The following is an 18,604-nucleotide window of genomic DNA, read 5'->3' as shown; positions in this document are numbered from 1 at the left end:
TGGACATACCCCAAAAAGCCTGCGGATCTCAACCAGGCCTGGCGTGAGTACCACTGACAACACAGTCCCTCTGCCTAGCGAGTAGTCGTGTCCACTCTGTAGCCAATAGTGAACTTTGCTGGGTCTCGGCCATCTGCAATAGCTTGTGACAGTATGGCCTTCAAAACCATGGGCAGTAATGGCGCAACTGAATCCCAAACTGTGTGGGTGTATTGGCCCAAAAGGCATGCTAAACTTACTGACTGCAGTAGTAGGCTGGCAGAAGAGAACACCTTTTGCCAAAGGTGTCCAGCCTTTTGGATTCCTCAACCGGTGGTGTGGTAGGGAATGCACCAAGGTTAACCTGGGAGGTTGAGGCCTGGTCAACCATACTCTCTGGGGTGGGGTGCTCTGTGAGGCAAGCTGGGTCCACGGAACCAGGGTGATTGTGGCGGGCATTGGTCCTGTGCACAGGTGTCCCTGTGCAGGGCTCGGCCCCGAGCATAAGTGAGGGCTTCATTAAAGGAGGAGGGGTTCCAAGAGACTGACTCCCGGCTGAAGCACCTGTGTTTTGACTGCCACTGAGGGCAGCTGGATCTCAGACGTCTAATGTACCACAATACAAATAAGGCCGCTTTCTCTGTAGCCACACTAGGAGTAAAGGCCAGGCTGGTGCCTGCTGAGGTGTCTAGCCCACTTGCATCCGCCAGATCCTCATACCAGTTGTCATCAGCCTTCTCAAGGCACCCGTAGCCACAGGGATCCTAGGATGCACCAAAATCATACTCCTCTCGAGGCTTCGAAAGAAGGGAGACATTAGCTCAGACACAGAAGGTCTGCTTGCAGCCAGGGCACCAGAATTGGCACTGGGAGAACTGATCTGGTTCCATATTGGGGGCAGGTATGAAGATGGTGTTGACGTCATAGGAACAGGTTCCAGGGAAGGTGGCGGTCTCAGGAGCGGAGCAGTTCTGGATCTAACACCAGATCCAAGGGGCTCAGACTGCTGCCAAGGGATGACCAACTGGTGGAAATCCAGTGGGGGCGATAGCTGAACCCATGGGGCCTGTAGGAAATCGGGCTTTTTTGCAGGTTTCCCACCACTTTTTGCCCCATTTGGACCACTAGTTGCTGGTTTTCGACCGTGACAGTTCACTAGAGCCTGCTAATCAGGCCAGAGTGCCAGTGCTCTGTCCCTAAAAATTATGTATGTGAATTGGTATCTGCAATGGTAAGCCCTCTAACCCCCTTATAAGTCCTTGCTAAATGATACCAGTGGTACCCAGCGCATGGGAGTTAAAGGGGTCACCAGGGCCTGAAGTGCTATTTGTGCCACCCTGAGTGAACCAAGTAAATGTGACAGCCATTGCAAACTGCATGAACTGGGCAAACTACTCCAACTCAACTTTGCCCTCAACATGTGTGCCAAGGTCAAAGCAACACTTTTAGTATATGCCAGTCACCCACACAGTAGGCCACCTAAGCCCAGGAGGCAGGGTGCATTATATTAAATGTGTGGACATATAAGTGCAAGCTTATATGTCCCTATAATTGGCTCTTATTTAGGGGTACTATAAGTCATCAGGGGTCCATAGGCTAACACGGGCTGGCAACTTGGCATCCCGAGGTCACAAACTTCATTATGGCCCCGCTGAAGTATGTCATGTTTGGTATCTAACAATTTGCCTCATCAAACCTGACTTGATCCGGAAGTCAAATTTAATCTGCACCCAGGTGGCTACCTTAGAGGTTGCCCACCCGGTTGCCCCAGAATTTCCTGTACCCCGACTGACAGCCTGCAGCTGCTGCTGCCAATAGAGGAATCTGCCCCCCTGCCAGGAGTTGTGAACATTTTCAGGAGTCAAGAACAAAGGCCTGCCTAGGCAGGAGGTATCACCTCCCTTCCTGGCAGAATGGCTAGTGTAGTGGCACATCAAGGTGGTGAGCATCAAAGCCCATTCCGCCTCTGATATGGAAGCAGCGTGTCCGTCATTGGAGGACAGAGCCATACCCCTGCCCTCAGGCACATTTGCAACTGGGCAGGTAGTAAAATTAGTAAGAAGGCGTACACCCCAAGAAGGCTAGACACAACTCTAGGGCGAGCTACCTGTTCTGTACAGCCAAGGATGTGTTCTGCAATTTTTAAAAATGCCTCTCCCTGATGTGGTCACTTTAGGGGCAGATTAACTTAACACTGGGGCTAGTATCCCATTGGCCAATTGCACCCATTCTTACTGACCCTAAATCTAGGATTAAAGGGGCACCCTGGTACTAGAACATCAGATCTGATTCGACTTGCCAACAAGTTCAAAGAAAAGACTCAAGTCTGTGACTTCAAGACCTGCACAAAACAAAGGTGCAATACTCTGCACCTGTGGCAACCACCCTGAAACTGCACAAGTGTGACTCGTCCTGGACCAGGAATGGTTCCAAAGGCAAGAGGAACTTCTTTGGACACCAAAGGCAACTCAGGAACTCCCAAAACTAAATAATTATTAACCATCAGGCCCACCGAGAGATGACCCAAAAGTAAATAACTTAGTTAATTGTGGGAAACATACGCCTGACTTCCAGCAAGTTTCAGGTGGCTACTGTTTTCGCTCGAACTCCAGGATGTTTTAGTAACCGTATGCTGTGTTGCTGCTGCCAACACTTGTTGGTGGCCAGCCAGGCTATCACTACCATTTTCTGACACTCCACCTCGAGGGAATCCCACAGCACCTTCACACACCCACCTCAGTGGCACCGTTGTTTAGTCCTTGCATCCATTTCCTCACAAGCACCGATTAAGAGGTAAAACCAGCACCCGCAGCGCCCATGTTCAGCACCAAAGACAGTCAGGACGACTCTGCTCCCGGGCCATACAAGCCAGTTAAAATTTTACTGCCTGGTGACCCTTGGTCCAGAGACCCACATCATCTTAACCCCCCACTGGGCTCCCTTTAACTCGACCTGCAAGTGACAGAGTGTCACAAAATGATTTCCAGCACCCACTTTTCCCACTTTCATAACCAAGGATAGATAACAGGACAACTCTGCAGCTGAGTCCTACGCGCCAAGTAAAATTGTACTAACTGCCCAACCCTGGTCCTGGGACCCGCATCACCTTAATCCCCAGTGATTTCCACTGGACTCGACCTGCTAGTGACCAACTGTGAATAGCTGTTTTATCCATTGACCGCAATGTTTAAGTTTGATAGTAGTGAACTGCACTGATTTATTTATCTTTGTAAAATCCATACCTCCGGCTATACTGAACAGATTGTGTTCAAATTGGTGTCTAAATTTATATAAAAATCTGCTCTGTTTTCTTAAATTGGCATATCAGGACACAGATTTACACATTGCACAGATTTACTATTGCCACTCCCAAAGACCCAGTTTGGAGAATTGTGAAAGTATTGCATCTAACAGCCTCACTGCATAATACTCCACTTTTCTACAGGGCCCAAAAGAGCACCAGAGAGCTCATCCCATCCAACAATGAGACGAACGGGCTCATGAATTTCATGGAGTTGAGCGGGGTCATTCTGGTTTCAGGAAACTCGGGGAGCCTATAAATGGACCTAGAGGAAGGTTCTGCATGGGAGCGAGATCCAGAATGACAGTTTCAACACCTTGTCAGTAACCTGGGCCACCGCAATGAGTTTGAAGAGCTCTTCGACTTCTTTGATTTCTTGGGGACTTACCTGATGACTTGAATGTGAAGATAAATGCTTGAAATTACTCTGCAAGGGGGACTGAGGCCTTATGAGCAATCAGGACATGGAGCATCATGGAGACGACCGTCGTCAGTTGATGAGAAGCACTCACTAGTCAGTCAGTATAAAACCAAGTAGTGTGCCAATGTCTACCATTCTATTTAACAAATTGAAACTGTTACTAAGATTAGCCTCTTTTACTTACAGTGCCTTCATCACAGTTGGAGCCATAAATCAGAATCAATGGCAGTGGAAAAACAACCACTGACTGGGTCAAAATGTAAATATCTTAAAAGAGCACAAGTATTGGTATAAACGGATGCCCTAAGATTCTGGCGACAACGAGTCAAGACTGCTCATGGGGCACACCATGCTAGAGTCTGGTTACGATTATTAAATGACGGTGGTGACAATTTGCAACAGGTCAAAACTGTACTCCTGGTTTAGGAAAAATGTTGTTACCCAAGTCCAGTTCTTTGTGGCTAAGGAAACTTGGCCCACTTATAGTGATAAATAAGGAGCCGTATGTAGAGGACCTTTCCTCAAAGTGGGATGGCTCCGATTTTAATCTTGCAATCTGATAAAGACACCATCCTGGTGAATATATATCTAAACACAGATTATTTACCTTGTGCTTTTCCCTAGATTCCAATCTCAATCTGTAAACATTTTGGAATACTTTAGGTGAGCTGTCTGATGGCCCTATTGGGCTCAGTTACGAGTCTTAACATGCCAACATGGAGATGGACATAGGTGGCACATTTGTGTGCCAATGTCACTTCCTCTTTTTCCGTACCCTCAGATCCAGGGCTTCACTCCTATTTTTTATTTTGGTTACTTTTAACAAAGTTGTTCATATCTTTTGACAGTGCACAGGGATTTCATCCCAAAATTCTGTGACTCTGCACCCCACCCTACCCCACTTCTCAAGAAGACAGTCTGTAAACCACGATGCACTTGTCACAAGCAGCTGTCAATCATGGACCCGAATATTTGCCTTCAGTGTCTCGGCACCAAACTTGATTCCAAGTCCTATGCCAAATGGCACCCAGCATATCTCTAGATAAAATGCAAAAAGAAGGGCGCCATTTTCGAGTTTGTAGTCCCACAGCAGTGTCTTGAGGTGTCAAAGTGAACGAGACAGAGTTCTTCCCTGTTTGTTTAAACAAACTATGGTAGCAACAACTTTCTTTCTGAGAGGAGGACAAAAGGCTGCTAGGCCAAAAAGATAGCCTTGTGCTTCTGGTAACTCATACAAAGTTCTCTACTCAGAACAGAGCCTGCGAGTCTCTAAGTTCGCCCCAATAAGTTCCCCAGCTGAATGTGATCATTCCATGGTTTTCATGATATAATGCACCAGAGACTGAAATTGAAAGCTTTCTAATAAATGTACCCCCCTCCTTGTGTCCAAAAGAAGGGCTCTAGCATGCAACTTCAAAAAACAATCCTGTAGATCCTGGGAAAGGCTGAAATTCAGACCCAGGGGTTTCCGGAAAAGTCCTCAACTGCTACCAGTCCAACTCAAGCACCTACAATATAGTATGATAACACAGTGCTGTATGTTCAACAGTCAGCACTCAGGTATCAGACTGCAGTGGTTCCCAACCTTTTGACTTCTGTGAATCCCCATCCCCACTTTATCATTACTGGAACCCGAGGACCCCCAGAGAATCATTATTGGACTCCAGGTGTACACTATTGCCAGGTCTTATGTGGTTTTATGGTCAGCAGTTAAGCGCAATGTCCTGACTGCCAGTTTGCAAAGAGGAGGCATGTCACCAGGAATGAAATCTCCTGCACCCAGAGTTGTTGATAGCCCTAGCTGTAGTGCCACCCTCCCCTACATCTGCAGCAGCAGTAAAGTGGCTTCCCTTCCCTCTGACAACCAAAAATGGAATTCAATCTGCTGAATCGAGAAGAAAAATATCTGCAGAGGTGCCTAAATTGTTCCAATGTGCAAGCTGCAACATGTCGTGGCTGATGCTGAATAAATCAATTTAAGAATAGAGAAAAATTAATGTCAAATATTAACCAATTGGGATTCCAGGATGAAGGATATTCTGAACATTTCCACTTCTAAAATTCTGCATAAGGAACAACAGCTTGAGCAGACAGATTAACCCCGGCAATGAATGGCTCAACTTTGGATGCCTTATCTTTACTGTCCTAAGCTTTATGAATAAATGGCTCAAAATAAAGCCTATTCCAAGTCAGCACAGACTGTTAAATCGGAGAATTTGACCCCAATTACAAGTGAGATTAATACAACACCTGGTAAATGGCACTATCCTGGTGCAAAGTATTTATCGAGGGAGGTACATACTCTTTTCTCATTTGGAAATGACCAATAAAATGCAGAAGTGACATTTGAAGGACTGAATTCTGCACGTTTTTCTTTTAGTTCCAGTCATTTTTCCCAGGGATTTTTCACAAATACACTAAACAGTGTACTATCAAAAGGAAGGAGGGGTCCTTTTCCCCATGAAGGACACTTGCAAAAGTAGCATCCAGAGAATACCCCTCCAAAATGGATGCCGAAGGCTTTTTTGGAAATGGGAGGCAACCACTTTACCAGTATGAAAAGGTGTGGCCCCCTTGGTGACTGTCACAAGTACCAAATCCCTATTACATAAATTAAATACCTTCTATATTTTTCAAACTCAATGTTTTTCTTCAGTACGTCTCTAAACACAACACACTGGATATGTGTAGATCAGCCTACGCAAACTATTACTAAATATAATCACTGCTTGAAGCCAATTGTATACAGAATGTGAGAAAGTAGGCAAATGTTTTCTTTATTTTGTTAGCCAATTCAACACAAAATAGAATAAAAGAAACAAAATCACACCTCAACCGTGAACAATGTACAGCATCGCACAAATGAGGGAGAAAGGTCCCAAGAAGCCAAGCCTTCCAACCTGTCAAGGAACAAAAAGAGGGTCGGAGTGACAAAAATTGTCAGAGGACGGGTAAGGCAGGTTTCATAGAGTGGCAGCATTCCATTATAGAATGTTCGCAGTCCTGCCTCGGGAGGCCAAGTAATTCCCGAGTTATTCCCGCAAAGGAACACTGCCCAATCCCAACAAGCTACTTTTCTCTATAAACTACCAAGCTAATTTTACGTTCTCTGTGCAACGTTACCGTTTGATTCTCAACTGCAACCAAACTTCTTAGACTGACTTGGACCTTTCCTCCTGGACAGTTCTAATATGTTCACTACATTGACTAATAGCTGTCATATTCTTGCTCACAACTAACTGATGGCTTGTTCCAGCAGATTATTTGGGCACCAGCTTTCATAGATTATAGCTGTACACACAGAATAACCTCTGCTGATGTTCAGTATTCGAGAGCATATTTATTTAGATAAAACTCTGCTTAATATATATTTTTTAAAACATCCGTACAAGCAACACTAACTACATGTTATTATAATCAGTTAAAAAAATACAGTTTAACTGGAAAGGAGAAAGAAGGAATGCCCCATTATGAAACAGCTTCTTTTAAAACTGTCTTCTTTGTCACCTTGGGAACGTTGACAATTCCTCTTGTTCCTTTGCTGATTTCTAGAGGGAATTTGCTTGCCATTCTAATCAATGTTTATCACAAACAAATGGAAGTTCAGTGATAGCGAGTACTTTCACTGAAATCGAATATCACCATAAATTCGGTTGGTACTAATGACATGCTAAATTCCGAAGGATCAAGGCTCTACTGCTCAGTTTTAACAGCTTTCTCTTTTAGTGCTGTGCATTTTAGCACAGCGAAGCTGCTGTGTCTCAGAAGAGCAGGAATTATGTTCAGCTATTCTAGGCGGCTGCTGTCTTTTTAGTTTTAAAAGGAGACTTGTATATTAGGGCCAGCCATCTTTCCTGTACATTTAAATTGGCCACTTAAATTAGTTGCTCCTTGAAAGAAAAATGTAAGAGCATTTAGTTAATTTTCCTGCAGACATTTAAAATATCTATTTTATGAGTTTCTCTCTCTACATAAGAGCTGCAGAGATAATTAAATATCTATCAATACCAGTGAAGTGAATATTTTCTGCTGTGAGAAATCAGGTGTAAAGACAGACACTTTCATGCAGCTCCATTAAGGAGACTTAAGCTTTGTTGGTTTGGGGGGGGGGGGGGGGGGGGGGGGGGGGGAGAAACGATAAATATATTTTTTTTTTCTCACTGTGCCCATCACGAGGGCCTGAGAGAGCTCTGCAGTGAAATGCAGGCGAACCAACTATTACACGTACATGGATTAGACTTGATCCTAGACCATCTTCTGCTGTGGACTATCTGGTGTCAGTCCGAGAGGGTATTCTTTTGGCCATTAAGGCATTAGTATTACCTCAGCAGTCCCATCGAATAGACATTCCAATGCTGTGAAGCAGACACAGTTCAACATGTTGCTTCATTACAACATATTAACTGGACTCCACCTACTTTGTAAAGGGCCTGGACATGCTCAAAAAAGTTTCCTTTGAAGGGCCCATAGACGAAAAAACAATGTAAACAGCTAAAAAAAAAGAGAATTCCTTGAGATAGTACATCAGCAGATGGCAACTGCTTTGGAATTCTGAAGTTACTTCGTAAGGTCATTGGTGTGCTTCCGCCCTTGGCCAAAAGACTTACAGTATAGACTCTCATCTTATCCAGGTTGGACTACGGTAATAGTCTCCTCCTGGGTTCTCCAGGGTATATGGTTAATAAACTACAAGTAGTCCAAAATGCGGCCGCCCGGTTACTGTTTAACTTGCCTAGGTCTACTTCGGCTAGGAAAGCTTTGATCGCTTTGCATTGGCTCCCAGTGGGGAAAAGAATTAAGTTTATGGCTTTGTGTATTTTTCATAGAGCGTTATATAAAGGGGTTCCTCATCAATTAAAACCATTAGTTTCATTTTATGCACCTACGAGAGCCTTAAGATCTTCTTCTAAAGCCTTGGTTGTTCTCCCTAAAGTAAAAAGAGCTTCTTGGGGAGGCAGATCCCTGAAGTATCAGGGAGCCAGACTCAGGAATTCTCTACCTTTAAATATTCGGCTGATGAGACAGGAGACTGAATTTCGGAAGGCCATTAAAACATGGCTATTCTAATGTTAAGATAGTATTCTTCCTCCCATTCTGAGGCGGCACGATTCCTCCGGCTTGTTTATTTTCAGTCTAATTAGCGCTACGAAGCCTCCGGGTAGTATGGCGCTATATAAAACATAGCATGTTTGTATGACTACAGTGTTCATGACACCTCTTTTTCTACAAAAGTAAATTTGAAAAAAATCTAATTGTCTTAGATTTGTATCCAAGTCTAAAACGCAATAAGCTTTCATAATACAACCAAACACTCTGGCACAATTTTCTAAGAACAGCAGTGGATAGATACAATATTGTGTGAAATTATAAAGAAGACTGACCATAACCGGAAACAGTGGTATTCTCTGGAGACTTCTCTCCGAGGGCTTCTGTAGCTGCCTTCAACTGTTCTTTTAACCTACTGATATCACAGTCAGCCTTAGCTTTAACAATACTCAGCTCCGTGTACATATCTTTATATTTATCGCTGGCATATTTTTTATCCTGGCAGAGAAAATAAAGAGAGAGTTACAAGCATTCGCACACTAAGTAGATTCTATCTTTGCAAACGCTGAAATAAATTAAGATCATCTTCACAGTAATTATTGTACTCGATTTTAACCTCCTTTCTTCAGAACATCTGCACAGCAATCAGGACCAGAGCAGCTTCATCAAAATAATTCTGTCACCTTTAACTTTTTAAAAGAGATCAAGTCTGAAAGTTTGTTCCTTATGGGCACCCCGTGGCCCTCTACCGAGCCATTATCAACGAAAAGTAAAATAATGTATTGATATGTAGCTGGACATACCAGCTTCTGTGGCTATGCTCTCTTGGTGGGAGGAATAGCAAACTACATGGTAAAAAAACTATAATTTGACGACTTTGGCAGGAAATCCAATTACAATTTTTGATGTTAAAAGGAAAACGTTAAGCTGTGAGGTTTTTGACCAATTCCTTCAGAAAGTGTGTTTTTATGAGTCAAATAAGGGTGTAGGTGAACGCCCTGGACCATAAAAAGCACCTTGGTAAACTCCCATGGAGCCAAACTAAAGCCAAATACGCAGTGCAGACCTTTGATGGCATTATCAGCAGTGGGGACCGCTGGTGGGGCAGTTCACAGAGAGGGGTGGAGTGAGTGGGATGGGTTAATAAAAAAAGACCACACTTACCTGCCGCCTCGGTGCTTGCCTTGCTCCACCCCCACCCAATCCATACGCTTCTCTCATACTGTCATACAGCATGAGAGAAGCACTGGGATTGGCCTGAGCAGGCTGAAAGGCCGCTCAGGGAGGGAGCAGAAGCCTGCGCTTTGTCTCCACCCGGCTGTGAAATACAGCTTGGGTGGAGAGTTCCAAGTGCGCATGTCAGTTTGGCCAGCCACAGGCACTGACATGCGTGCTAAAAAGTGCACCACTAATCCTTTTCCCTCTGACACAGAGGATGCTGGACCCGCCCCAGACTCAGCGGAAAAATTAAATGATAATAATTTATCATCATTTTATTTTTATGCTGCCTTTTAGCAGTGGGGCGATGCTCCTCCGCCATAGGTGAGGGGCCGCCCCTGGTTATCAGACAAGTTATTTACCTTTGGTAATGCTCTTTCTGGTAGAGTATCTAACCGCAGTGACCAGCAGGATAACCACCAGGCCTTGGCAAATGCACGGAAGCATTGCACAGAGTTTGCAGGGTTTGTGGGGACCATCAAGGTCCAAGTAATCCAGCTTCGGCGGGTAGGTCAGGGCCAGCCCTCAGCACACAGGACAGCCAGCAGGAATTAATGGAGCCCTATCAGGACTCTTTGGCAGCAGGCACAGGGAGGCCACAACAGCAAAGAGGGATGCCCACGTCGCAGGAGTTACAGAGAGGACATCTTGGAGCTGAAGAGTGCTGGAGGCTGGGGCTTCTTGGAGCTTGGTCGTCTTCGGACTGAACAGCTAGTAAGCTTAAGCAACGACAAACAGATGTGGTGCACAGGGGTTCCAGCCAAACAGCTCCAGCAAGGGACCCCTGACTTCCCAGCTAAAAAAAGATAGGTCAGAAATCTGGAGAGCCACAGAACCACCACCTGTGGTGTAGAGCCTTGAAGAGTCGGTGGAACAGCAGTATCCACAAGCTGGTTATCCTTGTTGAGGTGCCTGCAGATGCAAGGGAATGACTCCTTCACTTGTTTTCCTAAGTGAAGGCAGAGTCATTGTGACTCTGGAGGTTGCACGGCCACTGGGTTGCAGAAGTATTTGCAGAACTTGGAAAAAAGTTGCATTAGGAACCCTCCTATTAGTTACAGTCTTTCTCTTGGTTCCAGCAAAGAACAGCAGCTGTTCCGGTGTCCAGGTTGTAGAAGTGTCTTGCAGAGGAGACTTGCAGACGGTTCCTCAAGTCTTGGCAACAAATCTAGGGTCCCATCCTCATGAGAGCCCTTAAGTAACCCAGGAAGGGGGTTGGACACTTACTGCAGGTACTCACCTATCAGAGGGGGTCAGGAACGTCACCCAGCTAGATTAACCTGTCAGATGTTGTCAAGGGCCTCTGCTCATCTTATTTCCAAGATGGCAGAATCAAGTGGCCACCTAGCAGAGTTCTGTGCACCTCCCTAGTGGAGGAGCTGGGCAGGGGTGTGGTCACTCCCCTGTGCTTTGTGTGGTTTCACACCAGAGCGGGAACCAGGGGTTCCTGCACTGTTGCAAACCAGTTTATACAAGGACAGCACAAAATGTGCCCTTCAAAGCAGTCTGGTGGCGCTCAGATGCATCCCCAACCCAGACCAGTGATACCTATTTCAAAAGGAAAGGTGGTCCCAACTCTCTTACAGGAAATCCTTTGTTCTGCCTTCCCCTGCCTGAGTTAAGCTCAGCAGCAAGAGGGGAGAACAGTGTCTGGGGTTGGCAACAGCACGGGCTGGCATGCATACCCTGCAAGGCTGTAAAGGCAGACTTTGGGGGATCCCCTAGGTAACCCCCAGAGTACATGGTATCATGCAACTAGCACTGGAATCGGTGTAGTTTCATGATTTCAACATGTTGGATGTCAAACATGTGTATCTTCAGTGAAGCCATTATGTAGTTGGACAACTCATGTTAACCAGTTTCCACTTCATACGCTAAGATGGCTTCCCTGCTGTGGTTTGTAGGGGCACCTCTGCTCATGCATGGGTGCCCTCACACTTAGAACCATGCCCCCTGCCCTTGGGCTGAAGGGCCTACCTTAGGGGTGACTTACAGGGTCAGAGTACAGTGACTATGATATAAGGCAAACCTTATAACTGGAGTGAAAGATGCATGCACCACTTTACACAGGCTGCAATGGCAGGCCTGTTGTCACAGCATGGGCCCCCATGTGTGGCACAATACATGCTGCAGCCCATAGGGGACTCTTGGTGTACCAATGCCCTGGGTACCTAAGTAACATACACTAGGGACTTACATGGGTGCACCAGTATGCCAATTGTGGGGTGTAAATGTTACCATACAACTACATTTAGGGGAGAGAACACGGACACTGGGGTCCTGGTTAGCAGGATCCCAGTGTACTACAGTCTAAACATACTGACAGCAGGCAAAATGTGGGGGCAACTATGCCAGAAAGATGCTACTTTCCTACAACCTGCATTAATGTCCTCTTGACAGAGGGAAGAAATGCTTTCAATCCTAGCCGGATCATTCGGAGCTCTAGCAGACTGAATTTGAGTCCGGATTCCTCTGGAGACCAGATTCCTCTGACCTCCACCTCTCCCAGATGGCTGCCCCATTGCAGAAGTGATGCATCTGTCACTTCTGTGAGGTCAGGTTGGGGAATGGCTTTGACCCATTCACAGTTCGTAATCCACAACTGCAGGTCTTTTGCAGTTGCCTCCGAGATTTCGGAGAGATTTACCTAATGAAGTGCCCACTGGAACTTCAGGTCCCACTGCAGAGCCCGCATATGCCATCTGGCATGATGTACCAGTAGGAGGCGAGGATGCAGCAGCTTCAGTGTTAGTCTCACCAAAATCCAGGATAGATGTCAAAATATCGGTATCATAACCTGAATATCCTGGACTCACTGCGCGAGAGGATAAACCCCAAACTGCACTGTTCAGAATAGCTCTGATGACAGAGAGCTTTTGAGAGGGAGTCAGGTGTGACTTCGCCATGTTTAGAATGAACCCCAGCAAATGCACGAGGTTCGCCGTAGTCTGGAGGGGGGAAACAATAGTCTGGGGCAGGCCACCTTCAACAGCCAGTCGTCAAGGTGGGGAAATACTGAAAAACGTAACCTGCACAGATGAGCTGTAACCACCACCATCACAGAGGTGAACACCCGAGGAGCACAGGTAAGGCCAAATGGGAGAGCAGTTAAATGGAAGTGCTCGTGGCCTACCTTTAACCGCAGGTAACACCTGTGGCCAGGCAGGACAGGAATGTGAAAATACACATTCTGTAAGTCCAACACTACCAACCAGTCTTCAAGGTCTAGAGCAGACAAGACCTGTGCCAACGTGAGCATCTTGAACTTCTTCTTGAGGAAGAGACTGACGGTCTGTAGGTCTAGAATAGGGTGAAGACCCTTGTTCTTTTTCGGTATCAGAAAGTAACAGGAATAACAACCACTGCCTACTTCTGATATTGATAGCCTTTCTATAGCTCCCTTCGCCAAAAGAGCTGTAACTTCCTCTCAGAGCAGAGACAAATTATCCTGCTCCAGCCATTTGTATGTTGGAGGTATCGGGGGGAGAAGGATTGAAAAAGCAGGGCATAGACCTTCCGAATGATCTGCAGAACTCAAGCATCTGACGTAATGAACAGCCCGTGGAGGAGATGATGTTGAATTCTCCCTCCAACTGGACAAGCATCGTCCTGCAGAATCAAACTAGGAGGAATAGGATGGTGCAGCTGCCAGCGGCTGGGTGGCGGATTACTTCTGGTTTCCAGACCCTCTAGGTCTGAAAGCAGCGCAACCACGTCCTCTCATAGTTTGGGGAGCTTGCGCAGGACAGTGGCTGGTACATCCCTTCAGTGACCACAAAAGGAGTGAAAAGCAAACAGTGGACAAGGCATCGCAGAGAGGCCCAAGGACTTGTTCGCAGCCCCAGACCCCTTAGAGCACTCTCCATTCTCGCCACATAAGTACGTTCCATTGAAGGGCATGTCCATAAGGTTTACCTGAACATCCCTGAAAAGCCAGATATTCTCAGCCAGACGTGGCACTGTAAGGCCACCATCGACAAAACTGCTCTGCGCAGTGAGTAAGTCGTATCCAGGCCGCACCTAATGGTGAATTTTGCTGCATCTCTCCAGTCTTTCAAAACTTGGGAGAGGATGGCCCTGACCTCCTCCGGGGACATCTTCTCCGGCACTCCGGGACCTGTGGCAGCACTTGCGCAACCCATCCCAAAACATCTTTTTCCTAGGGTGGTCCAGCCTCTTGGATTTCCTGCCTGGGGCGCGGAAGGGAACACGCGGAAGGGAACACGCCCTGGGAAGTGAAGGCTTGGACTACCAAGCTGTCAGGGGTGGTGTGTTGGCTGAGGAAACTACGGTCGCCCGGTGTAGGATGGTGGCGGCGGGCAATCGTCCTATTTACATGAGTCCCTGTGCTGGGCTTGGACAAAGTTCCCAGCAGGACGTCGGTAGGTGTCTCATGAAAGGGCAGGATGGGGGTTTAGATGTGGAAGTCCCAGGCTGAAGCACTTCAGTCAGGAGATTAGTCCTGGCAGCCACTGAGGGCAGTTCCAGGTCAAGGACCTCAGCTGCCCTATGCACCACCATTGCATAGGAAGCTCCCTCCTCCATAGCCACGGTGGGGAGAGAGAGCAAGCTAGTATCAGTGGAGGTGTCCAGTCCACTGACCTCTCTTAGTTCCTCATACTAGTCCACAGATCTCTATAACTGGTGTTTTAAAGTGTCCAGTGACCCCTCCCAATCTTCTCCCATGACTGGCTGTTGAAAATAATGCTCAGGCACCGGATCTGGTATCTATGGGCGCCGGTGACACCGTTCCGGCTCCAGATCGTCTGTAATCAGAAAGTGGCAGGCCTTGGTGGCACCAGGAACATCGGCATCATGACGTGCAGTGGAGAAGGTCACGTGGGCACGACCAGTGCCGATCCAAATTGAGATCCATGAGACCCGATCAGAGCCATGGCTGAAGCCGCCAGCGCAAAACCATGATGGGGCCTCGTAAAAGTCTTTTACCTGAGCGGGCCGCTTCGGCTCCTGTAAATGGAGGGAGGTGGGTGGCAAACCAGGCATAGATTCTGTGGAACTGATGCACCAAACTCATTGCGTCAGCTGACAGACGAGGCAAAGTCTGTTTAGACTTCTTCTTGTGCCTCTTTCCCAAGTGTCCGCAGGACCTCGAGTGGGAAGAAAAGGACTTTGGGCTCCTGGAGCGGTCTAGCAACCTTTTCCTCAATCAGGACAGTGACCTCTAAGGAGTCTCACCAGATGGTATTGACTGCCGGGCCGCAAGCAGCTCTAGGGACCGCTCCCTCACAGCCTTCGGTACCATAACTTGGCACTCCGAGCTTGACTGAGTCGTGGTCACACTTGAAACACCATAGGTAGACAAACTGAGGGTCCATAACTAACATGGCGCAGTGACAGGTGCTACACAGCTTGAATCCTACCTTTCTCGATGTCATCCTTGACACACTTTCAAAAATGCTCTGCAAAATGTAAAAAACAAAAGCCTGCCAAAAAATGACAGTGGGGTATCTCTCTCCGGATCTGCTTTAACTGGCATGGGTAGAAAAGCTGACGCCTGCGTGCCTGGGTGATGCCTTTATAGGTGACCATGACATGACATCTGGCACCAAGGGCGCTGCCAATACCACGCGGAACGTAACGGAGCCACGTGACGGGGCATGCATGCAGGGGTATTGCTCAAGCAAAGGTTTCCGGGTCAAGTGTGACACCTGGGGAAATTCAAAGGAAAGGACTATGCAGCCAAAAGTCTCTTTCAGATAGAAGAACCAGACAAAGAGGGGCATAAAGAGAATTGATGCTCTTAGATGCACACCATGCCACAGATTTATCCCAGCGGCAGGAGTATACCAACTTGGAGGGACTCATGGCTGCCAGAATCACAGACTTCGGGAGGACGGGCAAAAGCTGTCAAATGTCTCAACACATTAAGGTGAATGGTATGGAGATTACTACAACAGAAGATCCTCTCGAAGAGGCAGCCTAATCGGGGACCAATGCTCCTACTAAGCATGTCGGGGATACCACACTCTCCAGGCCCAATCTGGAGAAAGAAGAATGATACGAGTCCAGTTGCGCCTTATCTTGAGAACTCTAGGCCGAAGTGGTACAGGGTGAAAGGCGTACAAGTAGGCTGGAGCTCCATTCAAGAAGAAAAGCATCTCCAAGCGGTAGCCTTATGGACACTCCACCACACAAAATTGGGGACAATACACATGGTCTGCAGTGGTGAACATTTTTGGCCAAGGCTGTCCCTACTTTAGAAAAGAAACCTTGCACCACCTCCAAATGGAGGTGCCATTCATGATCCATTAGGCATTGTCTGCTGAGTTTTTCCGCCCTGGCATTCAAAGAGCCCGCCAGGTGTTCAACCACCATGGAAATACCCTGGTGTTCCAGACATGTTCAGAGAGATAGAGCCTCTTGACACAGGATCCCCCGGCCTTGTTTGTTGCAGTACCTCTTGACAGTAGTATTGTGAGTAAACACCTACACCAGCCTACCCTTGATTAAAGAAATAAAGTCTTTCAATGTCAAGAGGATTGCCCAAAGCTCAGGCTGATGTCCCACAGGTTGATGTGAAGCCCAGAATCTGCTAGAGACCAAAATCCTCTGAACTCCACTTCTTCCAAAAGCCGCCCAATGCCAGCAGTGATGCATCTGCCACTAGAGCCAGCTCTGCTTGGAGAAGGGAGAAGGGTTTGCCACTGTGGTTTGTCAGCCACCACTGCAGATCTTTTGCAGTTCCCTTTGAGATTTGGGCCATGTAGGAGAGAGTCCCCTGATGCTCTGCCCACTGGAACTTCAGGTCCCACTGCAGAGCCTGCATATGCCAATGGGCATGTGTTACAAGCAGGATTCAGGCAACCATGGGGCCCAACAACCTCTGGGTTCAACAAAAACAAGGATAGAGGCTGAAACTTATGTATCATAACCTGAATATCCTGGAATTGCCGCTCCAGAGGGTAGGCTCGACACTGCACTGTGCCCAGAGCAGCTCCAAGAAAAGGAAGCGTCTGAGAGGGAGTCAGCCGTGACATTGGCACGTTGATAGTGAACCCCAGCGACTGCAGGAGTTTCACCTAAGTCTGGAGGTGGGAGACGGCTGCCTATGGTGAGCCAGCCTTCAACAGCCAATCGTCAAGAATGGGAAAGACTGGAACTCCTGACCTCTGCAGATGAGCTACAACCACCACCATTACCTTAGTGAACACTCAAGGGCAGCTGGTAAGTTTGAAGGGGAACACAGCAAACTGAAAGTGCTCTTGGACCACCATGAACTGCAGGTAAAGTATGTGAGCAGGCAGGTTGAGGATTTGGACATATGCATCCTCCAAGTCCAACGCTACCATCTAGTCTCCAGGGTTCAGGACAGACAGGACTTGAGTGACAGGGAGAATTCTCAATTTCTTCTTTTTGTGGAAGACATTGAGAAGGAGCAGGTTTAGGGTAGAATGAAGGCCTTCATTATTTTGGGGCACCAGAAAGTAGCAAGAATAGCAACCAGGACCTACTTCTGATGCCAGCACCCTCTCTACGGCTCGAGAGAGAACACTTGGCCAAGAGAGCCAACACTTCCTAACAGAGCAAGGAGAGGTGGTCCTCCATCAGCTGATCATAAGTGGGTGGCATGGGTGGAGGGGTGGGCACAAAGGGAATGAAGGCGTCGCTTTTAATCTCTAAAACTCAATGGTGAGATGTTATCAACCTTCTGTGGCGGCAGGTGATGGCATATCCTTCCTCCCACTGGATGCCCATGATGGTAGGAGGGGTTTGGAGGCTGCAGCTGCCGGGGTAGTGGTAGACTGACCCAGCCTCGGCCTGCCTGTCCCACATGATCTATGGGGCACATATTCTTGGCCACAAAAAGGCCGGGAAGCCAGCTGCGAAGGTATGGACACAGTTGGAAACCTCTTCCATGACTGAATCACAGATCATAAGTATCAGTCCAAAAGGCATGTCATGTTCATTGACATTAGCGCAAGGCTAGCAGAAGTGAACATCCTCTTCCCAAAGGTATCCAGCTTCTTGAATTCCCTATCCAGTGGGGTGGAAGGGGATGCACCAGGGCCCCTACAGGTTGAAGCTTGGACCACTGGTGTTGCCAGGAGCAGGGTGTTGGCAGCGGGCATTTGTCCTATACACAGGAGCCCCAGTGCAGGGCTTGGACCAGGTCCTGAGTAGGACATTGGTAAGGGCTTTATTAAATGGGGGTAAAGGTTTGGAAGGGGCAACTTCCGACTGAAGTACCTGTCGAGATATTCATCTTGACTGCCAATGAGGGCAACTGAAAGTCCAAGATCTCAGTCACCCTATGCACCACGTAGCAAATGAGGCATTCTCCATAACGAAGGTAGGGAGAATGAAGTAGCCAGTATCCAGTGAGGTGTCTAACCAACTGGCATCAGTAAGCTCCTCATGCCAGTAGTCCTCAGTATCAGCTAGGGGATGCTGGTATCCCACGATTAGGATCCAGCAAGGGCCCCTCCTGAGGCTGTGGGTCCAAAAGCACTCCAGAGGGGCTGGGCTGCACAAATATGATGTGCATGCCCTCATAAAATTCCTTCAGCTGGGTAGTGGTCACTTTTGCTCCAGGAAAGTCAGGGCAGCGCAGAGCAAAGCAGACTCAGGTTCTTCTGCCAATGCACATGGCCAGGAGTGCCGTCACTTCAGCGCCTCGT

At 47.4% G+C, this 18,604-nt stretch overlaps 1 protein-coding gene across 6 annotated transcripts in view; it reads right to left on the bottom strand.

Moving 5' to 3' along the window:
* The window catches only part of MPRIP (myosin phosphatase Rho interacting protein), a 754,399-nt gene that overhangs the window by 76,970 nt on the left and 658,825 nt on the right, over positions 1–18,604 (bottom strand). For all 6 annotated transcript variants that reach the window (XM_069210054.1, XM_069210057.1, XM_069210056.1 and 3 more), the window contains one exon: positions 9,083–9,245. In XM_069210054.1, the coding sequence (XP_069066155.1) occupies positions 9,083–9,245 (163 nt within the window). The remainder of the gene's footprint in view (positions 1–9,082; positions 9,246–18,604) is intronic.

Source organism: Pleurodeles waltl, chromosome 10 (assembly GCF_031143425.1).
Source record: "Pleurodeles waltl isolate 20211129_DDA chromosome 10, aPleWal1.hap1.20221129, whole genome shotgun sequence".
Taxonomy (NCBI): Eukaryota; Metazoa; Chordata; class Amphibia; order Caudata; family Salamandridae; genus Pleurodeles; species Pleurodeles waltl.
The sequence above is the reverse complement of the archived record's forward strand: the minus strand, read 5'-3'. Positions and strand labels throughout refer to the sequence as shown.